Raw genomic sequence first — 23465 nt, 5'->3', positions numbered from 1 at the left:
AGTGGATCATCAGGGAAGCAGACGAAAATTTGTGACTTTGTGAACTAATGTATCAGCAGGAAATTAGGTAATAAGAGGATTGGTAGCTCTGCAGAACCACAACAGAATTTCAGCAATTGCTGGCCATACTTGTAGACATGCATAAACAATATATCATCATGATTAAGAGTTTTACTCTGGGATTAGATTTTTTAAATATTTTGAGTCCCAAATTAGCCATTTACTAGGGAATACCCTAAGACAAGCTATTTCACCTCTCTAAGTTCCAATTTTCTTATCTATAAAATGTCAATAACAATGGTACCTCCTTCATAGGTTTATTGTGAGAAATGAATGACATACCAGATGTATTTATCATAGTGCCTGGCATATATTAGGTGTTGAATAATTAACTGTTGTTGTTTTATTCTGCTCTCCCTGGCACCCCACTTTTCTAAGTTGCAAATGACATAGCTACACATTGACAGTTTAAGAAAGCTCTGTGCCCGTGTGCCTACCTCTATGCCTCTTTACCACTAGATTCCAGATGTGTACACGGAAGTGGGATGGAGAGGGCAGTATGCGGGTAAATACAAAATTGCCCTATTAGGCACCACCCTGAATATTATCTCCAGAGAAGGAAGCAAACCTAGGTGCAGCTGATGAGTTAATGAGATATGAAACAGAGAACATTTCCTTCTCCTTTTTAGTTTCAAGCTTACTCTAAGGCCCTAGGTCTCTCCAGGCCAGTTGGCACCTGGCAGCCACAGAGGAAATGCCTACTGCCATGGGAACCCCTGCCCTGCTGTGGATAGCTCTGCTGCTCTTCTGTAAGTAGAGATCAGTTACTGGCCCCTGAAGGGGCCAAAATGGATTGGGAGAGCAGCTGGAGTGGGAAAGTTGATCATTTTACTGGTGACTTTTTCTAGGCTATGTGCAAACCGTGGGGAATTTCCCAGGGATTCTGTAGGGAAGGCAAGCTGGATAGCAGAGGAAGTGGGGCTGAACACCATCTAAGGGGGAAGCTGGACTGAAAGTCTGGTCCTTGCTATCATGCTGGCATCTTCCAGAGGGCAAGGGAGGAAAGACAGAAGCTCCTTCCTTCCCTGAGTCAGATTCCTGGAAAGATGGTTGGCCCTTAAAACTTCGTGGATGTAAACCTCATCACCACTTCCAGATCCCAGTCTTTAGGTGTCCAGAAGGCTGGGGATAGACACTAACGTATCCTCTCTGGACTTTTTGCAGCTCCAGATGGCATATCAGCAGGTGAGACCTCTGTCCTTGTTCCTTCAGCATTTCAATGTGTCTGGGACTTGCCCTCCCTTCACTCTTACCCTTCATCCCATCATCTATTTTCTAATGATTATTAATCAGCTCTTCCCTGTCCAACCCACTTCCACCTTGCATAATCTTCCTTTGTCCCCCCATTCAAAAGTTTCCCACATGCCACTTCATTCTCTCAAGTCACCCTTTCCTCTTTAATGCCAACAATCATGTCTGTTGAGCATCTAAGTGTCTCAGCCACTCCTCCAGCCACTATCATGTAAACTCGTTCTTTTTTAAAAATTTTTTTATACAGCAGTTTCTTATTAGTTATTTATTTTATACGTATTAGTGTATATATGTCAATCCCAATCTCTCAATTCATCCTACAACACCCGATCCCTGCTTTAACCCCTTTGTGTCCATACATTTGTTCTCTACATCTGTGTCTCTATTTCCGCCTTGCAAACCAGTTCATCTGTACCATTTTTCTAGATTCCATATATATGCGTTAATATACGATATTTGTTTTTCTCTTTCTGACTTACTCACTCTGTATGACAGTCTCTAGATACATCCACATCTCTACAAATGGCCCAACTTCGCTCCTTTTTATGGCTGAGTAATATTCCATTGTATATATGTACCACACCTTCTTTATCCATTCGTCTGTTGATGGGCATTTAGGTTGCTTCCATGACCTGGCTATTGTAAATAGTGCTTCAATGAACACTGGGGCACATGTGTCTTTTTGAATTATGGTTTTCTCTGGGTATATGCCCAGTAGTGGGATTGCTGGGTCATATGGTAATTCTATTTTTAGTTTATTAGGGAACCTCCATACTGTTCCCCATAGTGGCTGTATCAATTTACATTCCCACCAAGAGTGCAAGAGGGTTCCCTTTTCTCCACACCCTCTCCAGCATTTGTTGTTTGTAGATTTTCTGATGATGCTCATTCTAACTGGTGTGAGTTGATACCTCACTGTAGTTTTGATTTGCATTTCTCTAATAATTAGTGATGTTGAGCAGCTTTTCATGTGCCTCTTGGCCATCTGTATGTCTTCTTTGGAGAAATGTCTATTTAGCTCTTCTGCCCATTTTTTGATTGGGTTGTATTTTTTATTATTGAGCTGCATGAGCTGTTTGTATATTTTGGAGATTAATCCTTTGTCTGTTGATTCATTTGCAAATATTTTCTCCCATTCTGAGGGTTGTCTTTTTGTCTTGTTTATAGTTTCCTTTGCTGTGCAAAAGCTTTTAAGTTTAATTAGGTCCCATTTATTCATTTTTGCTTTTATTTCCATTACTCTAGGATGTGAATCAAAAAAGATCTTGCTATGATTTATGTCGAAGAGTGTCCTTCCTATGTTTTCCTCTAAGAGTTTTATAGTGTCTGGTCTTACATGTAGGTCTTTAATCCATTTTGAATTTTTTGTGTATGGCGTTAGGGAGTGTTCTAATTTCATTCTTTTACATGTAGCTGTCCAGTTCTCCCAGCACAAATTATTAAAGAGACTGTCTTTTCACCATTGTATATCCTTGCCTCCTTTGTCATAGATTAGTTGACCATAGGTGCATGGGTTTGTCTCAGGGCTTTCTATCCTGTTCCATTGATCTATATTTCTGTTTTGTGCCAGTACCATATTGTCTCAATTACTGTAGCTTTGTAGTATAGTCTGAAGTCCGAGAGTCTGATTCCTCCAGCTCCGTTTTTATTTCTCAAGATTGCTTTGGCTATTCAGGGTCTTTTGTGTCTCCATACAAATTTTAAGATTTTTTTGTTTTAGTTCTGTAAAAAATGCCATTGGTAATTTGATAGGGATTGCATTGGATCTGTAGATCGCTTTGAGTAGTATAGTCATTTTCACAATATTTATTCTTCCAATCCAAGAACATAGTATATCTCTCCATCTGTTTGTATCATCTATGATTTCTTTCATCAGTGTCTTATAGTTTTATGCATACAGGTCTTTCTGAACTGATATTTCATTGTTAGTGGACAGGACTGCAAGAGACTTTTGCTCATTAATTTTGTATCCTGAAACTTTACCAAATTCATTGATTAGCTCTAGTTATTTTCTAGATCTTTAGGGTTATCTATGTAGGGTATTGTGTTATCCACAAACAATTACAGTTTTACTTCTTTTCCAATTTGGATTCCTTTTACTTCTTCTTCTTCTTCTCTGATTGCCATGGCTAGGACTTCCAAAACTATGTTGAATAAGAGTGGCGAGAGTGGATATCCTTGTCTCATTCCTGATCTTAGAGGAAATGCTGTCACTTTTTTCAACATTGAGAATGATGTTTGCTGTGGGTTTGTTGTATATGGCCCTTATTATGTTGAGGTTGGTTCCCCCTATGCCCACTTTCTGGAGAGCTTTTATCATAAATCGGTGTTGAATTATGTCAAAAGCTTTTTCTGCATCTATTGAGGTGATCATATGTTTTTTATTATTCAATTTGTTAATATGGTGTATCACATTGATTGATTTGCATATACTTTAGAATCCTTGCATCCCTGGGATAAGTCCCACTTGATCATGGTGTATGATCTTTTTTACTGTGTTGTTGGATTCTGTTTGCTAGTATTTTGTTGAGGATTTTTGCATCTATATTCATCAGTGATATTCGTCTGTAATTTTCTTTTTTTGTAGTATCTTTGTCTGGTTTTGGCATCAGGGTGATGGTGGCCTTGTTGAATGAGTTTGGGAGTGTTCCTTCCTCTGCAATTTTTTGGAAGAGTTTGAGGAAGATGGGTGTTAGCTTTTCTCTAAATGTTTGATCGAATTCACCTGTGAATCCATCTGGTCCTGAACTTTTGTTTGTTGGAAGATTTTAAATCACAGTTTCAATTTCATTACTTGTGATTGGTCTGTTCATATTTTCTATTTCTTCCTGGTTCCATTTTGGAAGGTTTTACCTTTCTAATAATTTGTCCATTTCTTCTAGGTTGTCCATTTTTTTGGCATAGAGTTGCTTGTAGTAGTATCTTATGATGCTTTGTATTTCTGCAGTGTCTGTTGTAACTTCTCCTTTTCATTTCTAATTTTATTGATTTGAGTCCTCTCCCTCTTTTACTTGATGAGTCTAGCTAAAGGTTTATCAATTTTGTTTGTCTTCTCAAAGAATCAGCTTTTAGTTTTATTGATCTTTGCTATTGTTTTCTTTCCATTCCATTTATTTCTGCTCTGAGTTTATGATTTCTTTCCTTCTGCTAACTTTGGGGTTTTGTTTTTTCTTTCCTTAGATCCTTTAGGTGTAAGGTTAGATTGTTCATTTGAGATTTTTCTTGTTTCTTGAGGTAGGATTGTATTGCTATAAACTTCCCTCTTAGAACTGCTTTGCTGCATCCCATAGGTTTTGGATCACCATGTTTTCATTGTCATTTCTTTCTAGGTATTTTTTGATTTCCTCTTTGATTTATTCAGTGATCTCTTGGTTATTTAGTAACATATTGTTTAGCCTCCATGTGTTTGTGTTTTTTACATTTCTTCCCCTGTAATTCATTTCTAATCTCATAGCATTGTGGTTGGAAAAGATGCTTGATATGATTTCAATTTTCTTAAGTTTACCAAGGCTTGATTGTGACCCAAGAGGTGATCTATCCTGGAGAATGTGCTGTGTGCACTTGAGAAGAAACTGTAATCTGCTCTTTTAGGATGGAGTGTCCTATAAATGTCAATTAAATCTATCTGGCCTATTGTGTCATTTTAAGCTTGTGTTTCCTTATTAATTTTCTGTTTGGATAATCTGTTCATTGGTGTGAGGTGTTAAAGTCCTCCACTATTTGTGTTACTGTTGATTTCCTCTTTTATAGCTGTTAGCATTTGTCTTATTTATTGAGGTGCTCCTATGTTGTGTGCATATATAATTGTTATATCTTCTTCTTGGGTTGATCCCTTGATCATTATGTAGTGTCCTTCCTTGTCTCTTGTTAATATTCTTTATTTTAAAGTCTATTTTATCTGATATCAGTATTGCTACTCCAGCTTTCTTATGACTTCCATTTGCTTGGAGTATCTTTTTCCATCTCCTCACTTTCAGCCTGTATGTGTCCCTAGGTCTGAAGTGGGTCTCCTGTAGACAGCATATATATGGGTCTCATTTTTGTATCCATTTAGCAAGCCTGTGTCTTTTGGTTGGAGCATTTAATCCATTCACGTTTAAGGTAATTATCGATATGTATGTTCCTATGACCACGTTCTTATTTGTTTTGGGTTTGTTTTTGTAGGTTCTTTTCTTCTCTTGTGTTTCCCACTTAGAGAATTTCCTTTAGCATTTGTTTTAGAGCTCGTTTGGTGATGATGAATTCTCTTAGCTTTTGCTTGTCTGTAAAGCTTTTGCTTTCTCCATCGGATCTGAATGAGATCCTTGCAGGGTAGAGTAATCTTGGTTATAGATTCTTCTCTTTCATCACTTTAAATATATCACGGCACTCGTTTCTGGCTTGTAGAGATTCTGTTGATAAATCAGCTGTTAACCTTATGGGAGTTCTCTTGTATGTTATTTGTCATTTTTCCCTTGTTGCTTTTAATAATTTTTCTTCTTTAATTTTTGTCAATTTGATTACTATATGTCTTGGTGTGTTTCTCCTTGGGTTCATCCTGCCTGGGACTCTCTGTGATTCCTGGACTTGGGTGGCTATTTCCTTTCCCATGTTAGCGAAGTTTTCAACTATAATCTCTTCAAATATTTTCTTGGGTCCTTTTTCTCCCTGTTCTCCTTCTGGGACCCCTATAATGAGGATGTTGGTGCATTTAATGTTGTCCCAGAAGTCTCTTAGGCTGTCTTCACTTATTTTCATTCTTTTATCTTTATTCTGTTCCACAGCAGTGAATTCCACCATTCTGTCTTCGGGTCACTTATCCATTCTTCTGCCTCAGTTATTCTGCTATTGATTCCTTCGAGTGTTTTTTCATTTCAGTTATTATATTGTTGATCTCTGTTTGGTTGTTCTTTAATTCTGCTAGGTCTTTGTTAAACATTTCTTGTATGTTCTCGATCTTTGCCTCCATTCTTTTTCTGAGGTCCTGGATCATCTTCACCATCATTATTCTGAATTCTTCTTCTGGAAGGTTGCCTATCTCCACTTCATTTAGTTGTTTTTCTGGGGTTTTATATTGTTCCTTCATCTGGTAAATAGTCTTCTGTCTTTTCATTTTGTCTATCTTTCTGTAAATGTGGTTTTTGTTCCACAGGCTGCAGGATTGTTGTTTTTCTTGCTTCTGCTCTGCTTGTGTTGGAGGGTCTCCTGCAGGGGGCTCGAGGTGGGGTGGATAGTGGCTGTGGCTCACCACAGGGACAAGGGCACTGGCAGCAGAAGTTCTGGGATGCACTCCTTGGCATGAGCCCTCCCAGCGTCCACCATTAACCCCACCAAAGAGCCTGTAGTTCTCATTCAATTCTTACACCATCATCACTGTTATTATTATTGCCATTTTATAATTGAGGATGCTGAAACTCAGATTAAGTCATTTTCTGGAGGTTACACAGCTAACAAAGGACTGGATTGTAACATAAGTCCCTTGAATCCAAGTCTTTCAGCAGCGTCATCTCTTCCTCATCACCACCTGGCTGCTTCCAAAGTTTCTGTTCAAATTTGTACCATATCTCTTTGTCCCTGAAAGCCTTTTAAGACTGATCCTCTTGGCACTTCTCACTACCATCCAGAATTGACATATATTTTAAATTCCATATTCACTCACAGTTAAATAGTCATAAAAATTTAGAGCTGGGAGAGATCATGTATTTCATCTAGCCCAATACCTTAATTCATCCATTATTCACTCATTCATCAACTCAATAAATATTTAATGAACACTTACTTGTAATAGTCACTGTGCTGAGTTATGGTTGAACATCACAGACATAATCTCTGCCTGAAGAGACTGCAGTCCTCATTTACAGACATTGGAACTGAAATTTAGAGAATTAGAGGGAGTTACCCTACATCACATAGTAAATTTGCTTGTTTGTTTTTGAATATGCTGCATTTGTGTCTTATGTTTCTCCCTAGGTTGGGAGCTCTGTGGAGCCACAACACCCTTTTCTCCTTCCTTTAATCCTAGGAATCAGGACAGTTTCTTATCACCAATGGTATAAGTAAGGGTAGACTGACCATTGATTGTCTGACTATTGGTATGTCTGTACTTTGGAGTCTGTACAGTTTTCAATGATATTTTTCCCCCTTCTATATCTCTTTCCACAATCTGCTCTTCTGAAAGCCATCTGGAAATCTAAGGTATCCTTGAATCCCCCATGGAACAGAATATTTAGAGGAGAGAATGTGACTCTTACATGTAGAGGGAACAATTCCCGTGAAGATGACTCCACTTTGTGGACCCACAACAAAAACTCTTTGGAAGCAAAAACTTCACGTTGGGACATCATAAATGCAAGCATCCGGGACAGTGGGGAATATAGATGCCAAAGCAAAGGACTTTCCACGAGTGAACCTGTGTACCTAGATGTCATCAGTGGTAAGTTCCAGGGTTATGGAAATATCAGTTCTCTCATGTGAGGAATGGCCCATCTGAAGATGGGGAGAAAGCAAGTTATTCCAAGGTTTAGGGCACCAAGGTGGGACTTAGGGTCTCTCACCAGACCTGTCCATCTCTCTTCTTCTACCTCTACTCCTTCTGTCAGCCATTCTGCTTTCTTTCAAGATTCTGGCAATCTCCCAGTGTTACTCCTCTATTCTATTTCACTTCTGACTATCTTTTCTACATAGGTGCAGATGCATGTTTTATGGTCAAATGGCATGTTGGATATGTGAACATTGCAAATAGCTGTATATGTTAAATAGGATCAAAAGATTGATTTAAAGATTTGCTCTGCAATTTCCATGTATCACAACCTGAATATTAAGTTGAACTCTTCATTTTGAAAGACCTCACTGTACATTCCTCATGTCCTCTGCTTTTACTTAAGAACAAATCTTATGTTTGCTTCATCTTTATTACTGTCAACAATTAGTGCAGCATGCTCAGGCACATGTGGGTTAGTCTGTAAATGTTTAATGAACAAAGCAATGATTTCATTTGCATGGCTAGCTCATTGTTATATTTTGCTTTATATTTTTAAATAAAAAATATTTTAAAGCATAAACATACTTTGTATTTTTCTCGAGTAAAAAGAGATGTTTCAACAGCTGTGTACAAATTCCAAATAGAAACTAAAGCAGTGTAAAACATCTTCTTTATTTCTTTGGAGTAGATTCTAGAAAAGTCCTCAAGGATCGTTCCTAAATAAAATATGCTTGTGCAACCTAGCCACATTTCCATTGAAAAGTCTCCTTTGGTGAATGCTTTTCAATTCTTAAAATGACATTAGCCATGCAACCTGACTCTTATATTTTACTGACTCATTATTGACAAACGTTTGTTGAGAACCTACCAACTCCTAGGTATTGTGTTAGGCACTGGAGATACGATGTAAGGAACAGGCATGCCCTAGACCTCTGAAGTATAGAGCCCAATGAGGAAAAGGATATCCAATCAGTACTTACACAAATAACTAATTAAAAGTGTGATACATGTTCTGAAGAAGTCAGGGGCTAACTGTGACTAATAGAACTGGGAAGCACCTATAAGGTTAGAGAGGACAAAACAGACACTCTCCGAGGCTAAGACTCCCCAGGCATAGTGGGTTTATTTCCCCCTTAGTGACTAAATGCAACAATGGAGCTGAGTGTGATAATGGGTTTCAGGCCTTCTATGGGTGGGCTCATTAGAAAGGTCAGTGATGTTGTGGTCCCAGAATTACTTTTCTGGAGAGAGGATTTATCAATAGAGGAGACAGGCTATAAGCATTATTTTTTGTTTCTTTTTTATTGACCTTATGAGCCAAGAAATGGGTTAATGATAAAGGTTTCTGACACACACTCTCTGCATGACCTCTTTTATCTACTTTTATTTTATTTTTATTTATTATTAATTTTATCTATCATTGTTGAATAAATGACATAAAAAATGCTCTTCAGACTGGCTGCTCCTTCAGGCCTCTGCTGAGATGGTGTTGGAGGGCGAGCCCCTCTTCCTCAGGTGCCACGGCTGGAGGAATCTGAATGTCTACAAGGTGACTTACTTCAAGAATGACAAAGCCCTTAAGTACTGGTATGAGAACCACAACATCTCCATTACCAACGCCACAACAGGGGACAGTGGCACCTATTACTGCATGGGCATAATTCAGCAGATACTCTATACTTCTAATCACCTCAGCATTAAAATAAAAAAAGGTAAGTTGGTGAAGTAAAAGGAAGGAGTTCATAGCAGGGGAAAGGAGAAAGAGCATTTGAGCCTAAAGTGATAGCAGCTATAGAATGGGGGCAGCTGTGATTCCTTGGAAAGTCTATTAGACTTGCAATGAGGGGACCAGGGCTAGAGTGTATCCCTCAGTCTGTCTTAGATTCCTTACTTGTTCAATGGCAAGTGATACCTGCTCACATGGAATTTTTATAAATATTAAATGTAATATTTGTGAAATGGATTGTTAAATACTAGCCAAGCAAAGTCATCTGTTGCTCCTGGGGAGAAATTTATATTTAACAAATTGAAAGAGAGTTTCAAAGTTGAAGGAACAAAAGCTATAAAGAGCTTGAAGAGTCTATTCTAGCCTAGGAGGGATGGGAAAGGAAACCAACAAGTCAATAGGCTGTGTGCCTGTGAATTAGGAGATGAGAGAGAGGGCTTGATGAGGAAAGAATAGGTAGGTGGGCTACCTCTCTAGCCAATGAAAGAGGCTGCTCTTTCCAAACTTCATATAAAAAAGTGAGCCTTTGAAATATTTGCCTTGCAATGAAGAAATCAGACTTTTGCTTGGTGGATTTTGCTCATGCTAATATCTTAAAAAGCATGAGACCAGAAGCCAGAATTAAGCTCTAACGGTTGCTCTCTGTTAACTAATTTGAGACCTGTTATTTTATTGTTGCTGGGCTTCTAGTACCCTTACCTGTAAAATAAAGGATTTGGACTAGACTCCACTAGAATCACTTGGGAAATTAAAAAAAAATTGATATCTGTATATCATCCCTTGAGATTCTGATTCAATTGGTTTGGAATGAGGCCTGGCCATCAGTATTTAAAATCTCTTTCAGGTAATGGTAATATGCAGCCAGGGTTGAGAGCCATCAGTCTAAGTGATCTGTAAGTAATTTCTGGCTGTAATATTCTAGGGTTCTATAATTCTAGAGCAATCACAAAAAAATCAGTACTTTGCAAATAGAGTAACGGAATCACAAAACAGTGGAATTGGAAGGCAACTTAAATATGATCTAGTCTAATATCTTCATTTCACCCAACAGACATGCAATAAATGATGACTGATTGATTGATTGATTGAGAAATAAGGCACTGGTGACCCCCTGCCCTCATTCTGTCTCCTTTCCACCTCTGAATCATATGTGGATGTTGGTCTTGTCAGCTCCAAAGAAGTGGCCATCTTTCCTATGACCTTTCCCCTTGGGCATAATGGCTAGACAAACCATTAGACAGGGGCTGTGGGGGAAATACTCAGGACTCCCTAGGGCTCCAGGGAGCACCGACTGAGGAACCCAAACTCATGAGTGTTTTCTCTCTGCTCCTGGATGGCATATCATGCTAGAAAATGAAAGACCATGTTGGGTCCTTCTCTGAGGGAGGATGACACCCTTAAACTCATTTTTCAGTTTCTAATATGAGTTATGTTTCTTGTTGTTGATTCCACTCCAGCTTCCCAAAGCAAATATTTCTGGCTACAATTTCTTATCCCATTGTTGGTGAAGATTCTGTTTGTTGTGGACACAGCGTTGTTTATCTCGACCCAGCAGCAGCTCACAGTTCTCTTGAAGATTAAGAGAGCCAGGAAAGGCAACAAATTTATGGGCCCACAGCCCAGACCAGAACCCCCAAAGAACTGATGTTACTGCTCAAGAAACATCTGCAATAGCAATTTCTTTCTGGCATTAGCAATTGCTTCTTAATGGTTAAACACAGCTCACAAGGTACCAAGTGCTCAAGGCTTTACAGAACTGCTTCATTAAACCAATCAAAACTGGTCAAGTGGCATGTAATAGTAAGTGCTCAATAAACATCATTTAAATAAGTAAAAGAATGAATAGATTCATTTATTAGTATTAAAAGAGACGTACAACTTGAATAAAAGAAGTATGAAACCACATAACATGACGTTCCTAAGTATTTGAGCCTTGCTAATTTCTTTTCTGCTTCTAGAGGCAAGAACCATGAAGGTCTAGATTAGGAATGTTCTCTCTTCTAATGTTATCTCCATTGTAAGTCTGAGCTAGGAATGAGAAGACATGGTAGAATGCTGATGAAGTTGATCATTTTTATGCTCTCTCTTCAACTTACTATCATATGAACTTCTAGTTCTTGGCAGAACCTGGGGCAGCCTTGAGCCATAGGTCTCTGGGGATGAGGCTCAGTCTAAGATTTCCCTGTGATTGTTTCACTCCCCTAATATCTCCCCAATTTAAATCTTATATACCCTCTTATAGCACCTGAATTAAGCATCTTAGTGAAATTCTAGCAAATAATAATCATATCTCTCACTCTGAAAACAGTCCAGGACTGAATAAGATCTCAGACAAAGACACAGTCTTTGCTTCCCCACCCACACCCCACCTCTGCTTATGGAGACAGTTATAGTGGGGGCCTGGGGAAAGCATTAGGGAGGAGAGGCAACATACTATCAGTGCTGACCAAGAGTTCACAACAGGCAACGGAGGATCAGAGCACCTTTAGTTTACCTGTGTTTTTCGAACAATTAATAATGTAACATAAGGATGAAGTGAACTAGGGGGAAAATTTGTAAATATCCATGAGACTGACAAGGCCCATTTTCTCCGAAGGATGTTTGGGGCCATAAAGCAGAGAATAATCATTAAAGCTTTTAAAAATATATATAGGTATTTGGTGTTGAGGTGGGGGAAAATTTTCCCCTTGCCCTCTCTTGAGTTTTTGTGGCTGAACTAATAATAAAATTTACACAAGACAAATTAGCAAGAGAAAAAGAAATACTTTTTAATTCATGTGCACAGAGGTCTCATAGAAATGGGACCTAAAATGTGGTCAAAGCAGGCAGCTTTATACTTTTTAGACAAAGAAATGATACATTTGAGAGGAATTGACAAAGAAGCTTAGGATTGGTGTGCTCAATTCGTGAAGAATCTAAACAGAGTTTGGGCTTGAGGTGGTAAATAAAATAAGTAACAAGTTTGTTTATATAGGCTTCTAAGCCCCGAATTCCCTCTCTCTGGCAGTAAGGGTGTCCTTCTACCTCCAGATGCAAGGAGTATACCTCTCATGTGCGAGATTTATTTCCTACTTTCAGGAAGACAGAAATATATATGGAGGGCTTCCCTGGTGGCACAGTGGTTGAGAGTCCGCCTGCCGATGCAGGGGACGCGGGTTCGTGCCCCGGTCCGGGAGGATCCCACATGCCACGGAGCGGCTGGGCCTGTGAGCCATGGCCGCTGGGCCTGCGCATCCGGAGCCTGTGCTCCGCAACGGGAGAGGCCACGACAGTGAGAGGCCCGCGTACCGCAAAAAAAAAAAAAAAAAGAAATATATATGGAAAAGAATATGAAAAAATATGAGGATATATCCTTTTTCATGTTCTTTTCCACTATGGTTTATCACAGGATATTGAATATAGTTCCCTGTGCTATACGGCAGGACCTTGTTGTTTATCCATTCTATATATAATAGTTTGCAACTGCTAATCCCAAACTCCCAATCCATCCATCCCTGATTCTTAAGTAACTTTAATTCAAAATAATCAATATGTCATTGTGGCACATTTAGGGGCAGCCCACCCTGATCCCCAACACTGGTATGAACCTCCTTAACACTGTCTCTTTTTTTAAAATCATTTCAGAGAGTTAGGAAATGACCAGATTCTCAGGGAATGGCCTTGGCACTTGGCTTTGTGTAAAGAAGCCTGGTGAGTGGAGAAGAGATTTTTCCTGCAACCATAGGCCAGGAAAAGTCCCTACAGGAAGCTCCTTGGTGTTGTTCCTGGACACTTCCCTACCTTTAAGGAAAGACAGGAGGTCTGTTAGAAGTTATAACCTTGAGACCACAGTCTTACAGAACATTCATTAACAACATCTTGTCTCACAGTGTTTAACACACAGCTATGCATCAGGCTAAAGAGCAAGTTACTTCCTCCTTTATTTGGTCTGAGGCCAAGTGACCCGGAGTTAAGAATTGAGAGAGACTGAACATGAATAGAAAGTCGAGGCTTTATAAGCTTCAGATACATCTTCTGAGGGATTTTCTGAGTCTCTGAGTGACTTTTATCTCTATTTTCACTTTTTCACTTTACCTCCAATTCACTTTTACCTCCATTTTCATCCTCACTCCCAGCTTGCAAGGGCTGTGGACAGAGCATAAACCTGGAAGTTTGAGCTGTTGTTAACCAGCTGTGTGACTGGGGCAAGTTCTTGCCAGTCTCTGAGATTCCATTTCTTCTTTGTAACAAGGGGCATTTGGACTAGGTGGTCTCTAAGCTCCCTTTGAGCCCATTTTGTCCTTCATTACGTGGGAACCCAGTTCTATGAGGTGACTCTCCAGCACAAAGGCTCAGAACACATTCCCAAAAAAGCTCCGGTGTGAATTTCTCCTTCATCCTCTACACACTGGTTTCTCCCTTCATTGTGCTCTCCCATGTATCTAAATTTCAGGTTCATACCAGACTTAGGTCTACCATTTATTTCCACCTTTTTTCTTCCTGATATTCATACATCTGTTCCATAGGGAATGTGGAACACACAGTGAGGTCTTGAGTATTTTGTGGACCCCCAAAATATGGCATTTATAAAGGTGCTTTTTTATTTCAACATACATAAAGTCTATCTGTGCCAGGGAGGAAGTATGGAGGTTATACAAATGATTAGAATAGAAATAATTCACCCCAGCTCCACCCTTGGGGCTTCCTCTGTTACCTCCAATATCTTACCAGATTGGTCTAGGCCAGTCCATAGAGCAAATATCTTTCCCATGATTGCTGTTCCAAATTGTCTGCTACAAAATGTCACAAACTCCTAATAATTAGGATTGGTTTTTGAAAATCAAGTTGGTAGCTCCCTACTAGTGGCCAATGGAAGACAAATTTCCTTGGCTACCTCAAGAGTGGAAACTCGGACAAAAGATACACCTTGTATTTTGGGAAATTGAGTACTTGAAGAAAAGCTCTGCTATTTCTCTCTTCTCATTAAATGGGAAATGGGACAACAAGAGAATCTCCTTGAAGTCACAGATGGGAGCTTTATGCTGAGAATGGCAGAGGTACTCGCCAGCCTGGGTGCCCAGAGAAACTCAGAGAGTATTATTGTCTCCCTGCCTTAAGTTGTCTACCCAGCCCTGGACAGTTAGTTACCAAGCCCAAGTCCCTATTGGGTGCCTTATCAGAAACTGACACTGGTCATCAGACCTTTACCTAACAGTTTTATCTAGACTAAGCAGAACACAATGCAAAAAAAAATTTTTTTAAACTGTTTTTTGGCAATTCTTGGCTACCCTAACAGAAATAAACTGACTCTATCATTTCTAGAAATCTGGTCACAAAGGCAAAGATATCTTTTATCTCTGGTCAGATAGCACATGCCAGTGTTTCTTGGCAAAGCAAGACATGTTAACTTGACTTAGAAGATTTGTTAATTTCCACTGCCTTGTCCTAGCCTCAGCACCCAGCTAACTTCATGACACTCTTACAAGTGATATCTTGCCTCTGCAGCGTCACCGCATGGGATCAGCTGGATTCTAGAGACGGCAAGAACTGGGTTTGAAACTCAGGTTATACCTGTTCTTCAGTATAGAAGGCCAGAGTGAAGTGGAAGGATGAGGGAGAGAGGACCAGGGCATACACCTTCACCTTCTGTGATGCTCAAACATGAAATGCTGTTTTTTACCTCAGGTTTTAAGTTGGGAGTATCTAAGAAGAAATTTCTGAAGATTAACCTCTGACAGCTTAGGAACTTACTGGAAACTTTTTTCATGAAGTCAAGCTTCAGACTTCTGCTCATTAATAAATAATTTCAGAAGTTGTAGTTAAAGTGCTTACATTTATAACACTATTTCAAAGATTTAAGTCTACCCTGCAAAAGGAACTATGATTTTGCTTGGCTTCTTCCAGCCTCCATCCTCTTTCACTCCTGCACTGGAGATGTGAAAACCATTGAATTGTTCAGCATGCTCTCCTTTCCAAACTGGAGTTTTCTCACCTAAGCATCTTGGGACTATGGACAACCCACCTCTGTGTTCTAGTAGCTGGTGATTTTTTGCCTTCCCACATTTGTACTCCTCATTTCCAGGAATGGTCAGTTAGGACAGTTCTATCCACTTGGAGAGTGTTTTTTTTTTTTTTTTGGCCTTCTGAAGAGTCCTCAGTCTGTGATGAGATATTAGTAAGCAGCAAAAACAGATTACAAGAAAGCCTTCAACGTCCACAGGAAAGGACATGCATGTGTCTCCACACTTATCTGTTAAAATTTTGCATAGATTACTCATACACCCTTAACAACAACAGAGGTTTTTCTGAGGTGGTTTCCAAACACTTTGTTCATTAGCTTTCTAGAAACTTGCTGGATTTTGTGCTTTACCGGAGTTGTATAACCCAATATATTCTCAGGGCATATGTAGACGTGTGCATGGGTGTATAACATAGGTATGAGTGACCCAGGCAGGTAAATCTTTCCCTTATATTCTTAAGTGTATGCCAAGTCATTTTCTATCTTCTCTAAAGCAGGTCAGAGAGAACAATGACTAGCTCAAATGGAAGTCTCCAATTTTAGCACCCAATTCAATTTAGTCTATTCTTCTTGATCCCATACTTAAAGGTATTATTGATACAGCATTAAAATTAGTACATATTTACAAAATGAAAGAAAAGGCCTTCAACGACCTCCTCACTAAGAGGAGAGGGGCTTTTGCCCCTGGCTCTGCACAGAGCATCTTTGACCTCCTTGTTCCTCAGGCTGTACACGATGGGGTTCAGCAGAGGAGTGACGACAGTATAGGTCACTGAGATGAGTCTGTCCTGCCCCAGGAAACTCTGGGACTTAGGCTTCAGGTAAATGATGGAGGCACAGCCATAGTAGATGATGACCACTGTGAGGTGGGAGGCACAGGTGTCAAAGGCCTTCTTCTGACCCTCAGCTGAAGCAGTCTTGAGGATGGTGGAGATGATGAGGACATAGGAGATGAAGACCAGGCCCATGGGTAGAACAAGGACAAAAACACTGACAACGAAGTTGATGATCTCATTGACAGTGGTGTCTGTGCAGGCCAGCTTCAGCAGGGGTCTCATGTCACAGAAGAAGTGAGAGATGACAAAGGCATCACAGAAGGGCAGGCCAAAAACAGATGTTACCTGTACAATGGCCATACCCAGGCCAATTCCCAGGGACCCAGATGCCAACTGGATACAGGACTCTTTACCCATGATGACTGAATACTGTAGTGGGTTGCAGATGGCCACATAGCAATCATACCCCCTGGCTGTGAGCAGGAAGCAGTTATTGATACTAAAGGTGAGACAGAAGAAGAGCTGAGTGGCACAGCCTTGGATAGAAATGGACTATAGATGAGGACTCAGGAGGCTAGAAAGCATACAGGGAATGATGGCCACAGTGTAGCAGGTCTCAGAGATGGACAGCATGCTCAGGAAAAAGTACATGGGAGTATAGAGGTGATGGTCCAGGTGAATAACAATCACAATAATGACATTGCCAAAGAGAGTCAGCAGGTACAAAGTTAGAAAGACAACAAAGAAACCAAGCCTGTGCTACCACCCAAAGCTGGGGAAACCTTCAAAAAGGAACTCAGTCACAGCAGTGGAGTTTGGCTTTAGCACTGAGGGAGGTCTAGGTCTAAAAGAGCTGGGCAAAGGAAAGAAATGTGTGATGATAATCATGAAAGACAGTAGGCTGGACCAAGGCTTTCAGTAAAAGGTATGTCCATCCTCTGAACAATGCCCAAGGCCTCAAGGGTCATCAGTGTTCAGCTGTTGGTCACTTGCTCAGAGCCATCACCTTCCCCCCACCCTCTTCTTTATTGCTATGGAAGTGTTACCCCAGGACCCTGGGGTTGATGGCAGAGATAGATCTGAGAAGGAAAATACAGACACATCAAAAGATAGATTTGTAGAAATAATTACCTAGCCATTGAAGAGGTGAGTCCAGGTCCAGGAAGAAGCCCAGCTCTATAGCTCCTCCTCCAACACTCTTGATTTAGCCCTCTAAGCATCCAGTGAGGAACAGTGACCTAAGTGAAAGACAAAAGATACCTGAGGCTGATAACCTTTCAACACTGTCAAAATGCACTGTCAATATCAAATGTCCCATGAAGGTCCTAGAGTGGCTTCTCCTCCCCAGAACCCTAGGTCCCAGGCTTCACTTCCCTAAGCCCTGCGCTAAAGTCTACTGTGATCATGAAAGACTCAAAAAGGGAGCACTTCTAGATATTCTAAGGCCATGCAGGTATTTAGCTTATTTCCTTGAATTCTAGCCAAAGGCAAGAGAGAGGCTGGAATAAGTATGAGGATATCCCTTCAAGTCGCTTCAAGTAGGGAATGGTTTTCCTAGTGTGAGAGCAAAGATAAAGCTCATTTAATCAGTGAGGGGCCAGATGTTCTATTTTTCACTTTAATTTTACATGTTCCAAGTTGTGATGAGGATAGAATTGAGCTTATTCCACGTGAGCTCAGAATTGGAGACTATACTGGAACAGAGTTAACCTTGCCCTTAAACCCATATCTACTCCTGATTACCCACCATGTTTAACCATTACCTCCATTCAGGAAGCTGAGAACCATCCTAACTATCTCCCTTCCCTTTTCCATCCTGAAGACAGTGCCTCCTGAAATTCTGTCCACTCTGTCCCTTCTTCTCCATGCTTTCTACCAACACCCAACTTTCGACCACCATCATCATTCTCTATGATGACTGCAATGGTCTCCTAACTAATCCCCCTCATTTCAGTTGACCTTAGTCCAAGTCTTCCTTCCGAATGTTGTCATAACATTCTTTTTTTTTCCTCTTTTTTCCTTTAACATCTTTATTGGACTATAATTGCTTTACAATGTTGTATTAGTTTCTGCTGTATAACAAAGTGAATCAGCTATGTGCATACGTATATCCCCATATCCCCTCCCTCTTGTGTCTCCCTCCCACCCTCCTTGGTGGTTTCAAAGCACTGAGCTGATCTCCCTGTGCTATGCAGCTGCTTCCCACTAGCTATCTATTTTACATTTGGTAGTGTATATAAGTCAATGTTACTCTCTCACTTCGTCCCAGCTTCCCCTTCCCCTTCCCTGTGTCCTCAAGTCCATTCTCTACATCTGTGTCTTTATTCCTGTTTTGCCCCTAGGTTCATCGGTCAGAAAGAGAAAAACAAATACCGTATGTTAACATAACATTCTTTAAAAAAAAAGTCTGCTAATGGAGACTTCTTGCATAAATTCCTTCAGTAGCCCTTTTCCTTTTTAAGCATAATATTTAAACTCATTTATAAATTGAATATAGTAATACTCCACAGAGTTGCCATAAGTGTTACATGGGTTAATGTCTTTGAAGAGTTTGACATGCACTTGATACATAGGAAGCCCTTAATAAATAGTAGTTTTATTTGTACTTCTTCTTCTTCTTTTTTTTTCTTTTGGTCACAATGCACAGATCTTAGTTCCCCAACCAAGAATTGAACCTGGGCCCCTGGCAGTGAAAGTGCTGAGTCCTAACCATTGGACCACCAGGGAATTCCCTAGTACTTCTTTTTGTTTTCACATATGAACCAGTTTAAATATTTAAGAGACGCAGTAGGAGATAGACAGGCTTCAGCCTAGCATTCTAGGATGTGTAAAGAAGCCTGTGATTATCCTAGCCTTGATTTTATAAATTTTATCATTTCCCTTCCAATTGTTCATATGGACTTTTTCATACACTTTAAAAATCTTTCCTGAGGTACACTGATCAGAACAATGCACTGCTACATGTACTATATCAACACAGGTATGAATCAGGTAGAATAAGACTTTCATTTTTGCTTCTAATCCCCTTCTTGAAGATGCCCAACATTTTACTTCTCCCTTAGATCACAGTAGCCCACCAAGATAATATATCTAAGACTAACCTTCAGTGACTTCTAGATTGCATTTCTGGATTATAAGTAATAGTTTGGAATCCACCACTATAAAATCACAGTTTTCATTATACTTGCACACTTGATTTGAAAGTCATCCAGGTTATTCTTTTTTTTTTTTTAAATGGAGTTAGCATAGTATCCTCAGTCCCTTCTAGTCCTGTGACTGATTTTTTTAAAAATTAATTAATTTATTTTTGGCTGTGTTGGGCCTTTGTTGCTGCATGCAGGCTCTCTCTAGTGTTAAGTGGGGGCCACTCTTCGTTGTGGTGCACGGGCTTGTCATTGCAGTGGCTTCTCTTGTTGTGGAGCATGGGCACTAGGCATGTGGGTTTCAGCAGCTGTGGCACATGGGCTCAGTAGCTGTGGCACACGGGCCCTAGAGTGCAGTCTCAGTAGTTGTGGTGCACGTGCTTAGTTGCTCCGCAGCATGTGGGATCTTCCCGGACCAGGGCTCAAACCCGTGTTCCCTGCAATGGTAGGCGGATCCTCAACCACTGTGCCACCAGGGAAGCCCCCATCCATGTTATTCTTATAACTTAATTCCACTTTCTTGGCCAGAAGATCTTACTCATGCTGGTAGACTACAATATTTCTGTTTCCCTCCTCCTCCAGACCATTAATCAGCACTGTTGACACCCTAAAAAACTGTACCCCAGCACCATAATGTGGGAGACTCTAACAGATAGGACAATCAGTAAAGGGGTGCAGAGTGGAATGGGGAAATGAAAAACATTGGCAGGGGTAGGATTACTCATCTAGGGTGTAGGAAGGAAACATGAGAGACCAAAAAATAGGGAGAGTACAGATGGACAGAAACCTCAAAATTCAGATAATGTCTTTGACTTTGGAATTTTTACTACCTTTTATTTCTTTCAAATAAATGACACCCCCCCCCCAAAAAAGTGAAACAAAGCCTTTCCCTGACTTAATCATGAATGAATATACTATTTATATTTTTTCCTCCAGTGAAGAGAGCTTATTTATCTCATCATTCTCTGGTTTTCTTGTTTGTTTGTTTCCTGTGAATAGTAAAGTTTTGCTTCAAATCCAAACAAAACCATTTTTTCAATAGTTCAATGTGTTGAATAGTCACAAAGTGTAAGTACTGTGCTAATACTAGGACAACAAAGATGACCAAGGAATGGTCCTTGTCCTCATGGAGCTTAGATTTTTGAACAGCCTTTTGTAAAGGACCCAGTTACAGGCCTTTGAAGTCTTATGTCCCTCTTTTCCATGTTAGTTTACAGATCCGCATTTCCAAAATCATAGAATTCACAATATTCTCTAGGAGAGATCATGTTCCTCCTTGTATAGACATCACTGGCTGTGTGATAACTGAATATATACTATAATAAACATTCTGGCATATCAGGAAGTGAAACTCACCAAGTGGCCTATTTCTTGGGTATTCTAGAGAGCTGTATTCATTCCTGAGGGTCATACCCCCCACTCTGGGAATTTGACTGCCTGCAAATTAGATATGGATTTTTACGAATAGTTATAGAATGTTTCCCAGATCATTATCAGTGCCTTTCCTGATAATTATTTAAAACCTATCAGTTATTTAAATTTAGACCACATTGTAAAAATTTGCTATTTTAGCAAATAGTCTACTTTTTTTTTTTTTTTAATCTGAAGGTCGCTCATGTCTTACTGAGCAGAGCTATGGTTTAATAGGAACTTCCCCTTCACTGGCGAATCTTTAGATACCTCTTGGATGCAATATATAAAAGAACTGGACAGGAAGGAAACAATGCCTATCCCAGTCTTCCAGTGTCTGAGATTAGAAGTGAAGGACAAAGTCACATTAATTTCCTCTAGATTCTCACAGCCCCTCCTCCTGGAAGAAGCTCCTCATTGAGTCACAAAGCAGTAACTCCGGCTTGAGGTTTCTTTATGAGGTGCAAATTGTCTGTTCCAGACTCCTGGGTCTCCTTCCCAAAACAGCACTGACTGCTCCCAAGTGATCAATATCAGAAGACACAATCCAAACAGCAGAATACTTGGAGACCTTATTACTCAGTCAGCTCACTTCCTAATCCTGAGATTAATGTTTTGGAGGGAAGAGTTGCCCTGACCATTACCAGGGCTCCTTCCACCCTGCTACCCTTCCTATTCTTATAAAGTTGAAGGAAAGAACTAGTTCTCCTCCATCCCTTGAATGATGTTATAAAGACTGTAAGATGTAGATACAGCTTCTAAGTAAGAGAAGAGTTGAGGGGCAAAGATTCCAGAAAGAAAGAAAGAAAAGATATGTGGAAATGTTAGCCTGACACCCAATTCTTTGTAGTTTCCTTGAGGAACTGTAACTTGTTGTCTGTATTCTTTGGTCAAAAGACTGAAAAAATGGCAGTCTCCATATGCTTAAGGGCTATACCCTAGGCAAAGGGGTAAAGTGGAAATAAGTTAACCCTCGCAAAGACTGAATCCAGCTCAATTTTACTTAATACCTATTTGTGTTAATTTGCTCTTGCTTCTCTAGAGGAAGGTAATATAATGTACAACCTCAATTTATTTTTACAATTTACAATTTTTTTTTCATTTATAACAGAGGTAGGCAAACTACAGCCTACTGGCCCATGAGCCTACCAGTGGTTTTTGCATAGCCTGCAAGCTGTATAATGGTTTTTACATCTATAAATGATATAGAGTGTCCAGGATGTGATAAAAATACAATAAACATACTGGGAGAAAAGACCAAAAGGCTAAAGATCAAGAAGAAAAAAAAAAAAAAGCACTCAACAGAAACAGATCCATAAAAAAAAATCACTGTATTAAAATTATCTGATACAACTTTAAGATAAATAGATTGTAGCAAATGCACCTAAGGTGACCCTCAATGAGTCACACCCATGTATAATACAATCCTCTCCTCTGGACTGTGGGCAGAACTGTGACTTGCCTCTACTCAAGAGAATAAAGCAAAGGTGATGGATGTCACACCCATGCTTATAATACATCTATAAAAATTCACCTCAGCAAACAGGAACAAGAGATAGTTCCTTGCTGGCTCTGAAGAAATAAGATACCAAGTTTTGAGAGGGCTTACAAGAAGGCCATTTGGCAAGGAATGTGGACAGCCTCTAGGAACAGAGCAATCTCAGTTGGCAGCTGGTAAGAAAACACAACCTCTGTCCTATAACGACAAGGAACTAATTCTGCCAACAACTGTGTAAGCTTGGAAGAGTACCTGAGGCATATGAAACCCAGTTAAAAGGTCTAGCATATGTGTAATTGGAGTTGCCCATGGATAGGAGAGGTAGAATATATCGGACACAATATATGAAGAAATCATAGCCATACATTTTCCAAACCTGAGGAAAACATCAGATACAGATTCGAGAATCACTCTGAAATACACACAGGATATATACACATACACCTACACACAAAAGGCACGTAGGCATATCATGTAAAATAACTAAAAAAAAAAGATAAAAAGTCTTTACAGTAGCTAGAGGAAAAAAGATACATTATTTTCAAGGAATAACAATAAGACTATTAAATGACTTCTTGGTAGCAATAATGGAAAACACAAATCAGTGGAATGGCATCTTAAGGGTTCTGAAAGAAAATAATTGCCAAACTAGAATTCCATATTCAGGGAAAATCTCCCTCACTAAAAAAGCAAAGCAAAGACATTTTTAGAAATGGAAAAAAAATGAGAGAATTCACCATCAGACCTGCATTAAGGAAATATCAAAAGGAGTTCTTCAGGTAGAAGGAAAATCTATCCTAGATGGAAACAAAAATGAAAAAAACAAAAAAAACCAAAATGAATTTAAAAATAACAGAACAGAAAAGATAAATGCATGGGCAAGTATAAATTAGTATTATACTTAATATTATACAATAATAAATTAATGTATTATGAATTTTTAAATATTTATAGAGTTAAAATATACAATAACATGAAAATGGTAATAAATTAAATTAAGGCTTCATATAGTCTTTGCATTGTCCTTGAAATGTAATTCTAAAATAACCATTAAAATGATGTAAAGGGGGGCTTCCCTGGTGGCACAGTGGTTGAGAGTCCGCCTGCCGATGCAGGGGACACGGGTTCGTGCCCCGGTCCGGG

General features: G+C 39.6%; 2 protein-coding genes across 4 annotated transcripts; one reads left to right on the top strand and one right to left on the bottom strand.

Moving 5' to 3' along the window:
* The first annotated feature begins 705 nt into the window (after nt 1-705).
* FCER1A (Fc epsilon receptor Ia) lies at nt 706-11277 on the top strand. 3 transcript variants are annotated; one of them, XM_022559556.2, is made up of 6 exons: nt 706-809; nt 1225-1245; nt 7469-7723; nt 9226-9483; nt 10342-10390; nt 10955-11277. In XM_022559556.2, the coding sequence occupies exons 1-6, from the start codon at nt 755-757 to the stop codon at nt 11076-11078; spliced, it is 762 nt and encodes a 253-aa protein (XP_022415264.1). In that variant the 5' UTR covers nt 706-754; the 3' UTR covers nt 11079-11277. The 3 variants fall into 3 exon arrangements, with proteins under 3 accessions (XP_022415264.1, XP_022415263.1, XP_022415265.1); XM_022559555.2 differs by lacking the exon at nt 10342-10390 and having other exon boundaries at nt 707-809; XM_022559557.2 differs by lacking the exons at nt 1225-1245; nt 10342-10390 and having other exon boundaries at nt 740-809.
* A 3080-nt stretch (nt 11278-14357) lies between these two features.
* LOC111167020 (olfactory receptor 10J3-like) lies at nt 14358-17165 on the bottom strand. Its single transcript, XM_022559370.2, is given in 1 exon segment — nt 14358-17165. A coding segment is annotated over 1 exon segment (816 nt). The 5' UTR covers nt 16923-17165; the 3' UTR covers nt 14358-16106.
* Between the last annotated feature and the right edge of the window lie 6300 nt (nt 17166-23465).

The sequence above is a fragment of the Delphinapterus leucas genome, chromosome 1 (assembly GCF_059928025.1).
Source record: "Delphinapterus leucas isolate spDelLeu-1000000601 "Yukka" chromosome 1, BTC_Dleu_Yukka2, whole genome shotgun sequence".
Taxonomy (NCBI): Eukaryota; Metazoa; Chordata; class Mammalia; order Artiodactyla; family Monodontidae; genus Delphinapterus; species Delphinapterus leucas.
This window is presented reverse-complemented; position numbering and strand designations above follow the sequence as displayed.

What these genes read in the sequence shown, in the direction of transcription:
- FCER1A (XM_022559555.2), top strand. Translation starts at nt 755, where the DNA reads ATGCCTACTGCCATGGGAACCCCTGCCCTGCTGTGGATAGCTCTGCTG. An exon ending in TCCAGATGGCATATCAGCAG is followed by an intron (nt 1,246 to 7,468) that starts GTGAGACCTCTG and finishes CTCTTCTGAAAG; the next exon opens with CCATCTGGAAATCTAAGGTA. An exon ending in CAGCATTAAAATAAAAAAAG is followed by an intron (nt 9,484 to 10,954) that starts GTAAGTTGGTGA and finishes ATTCCACTCCAG; the next exon opens with CTTCCCAAAGCAAATATTTC.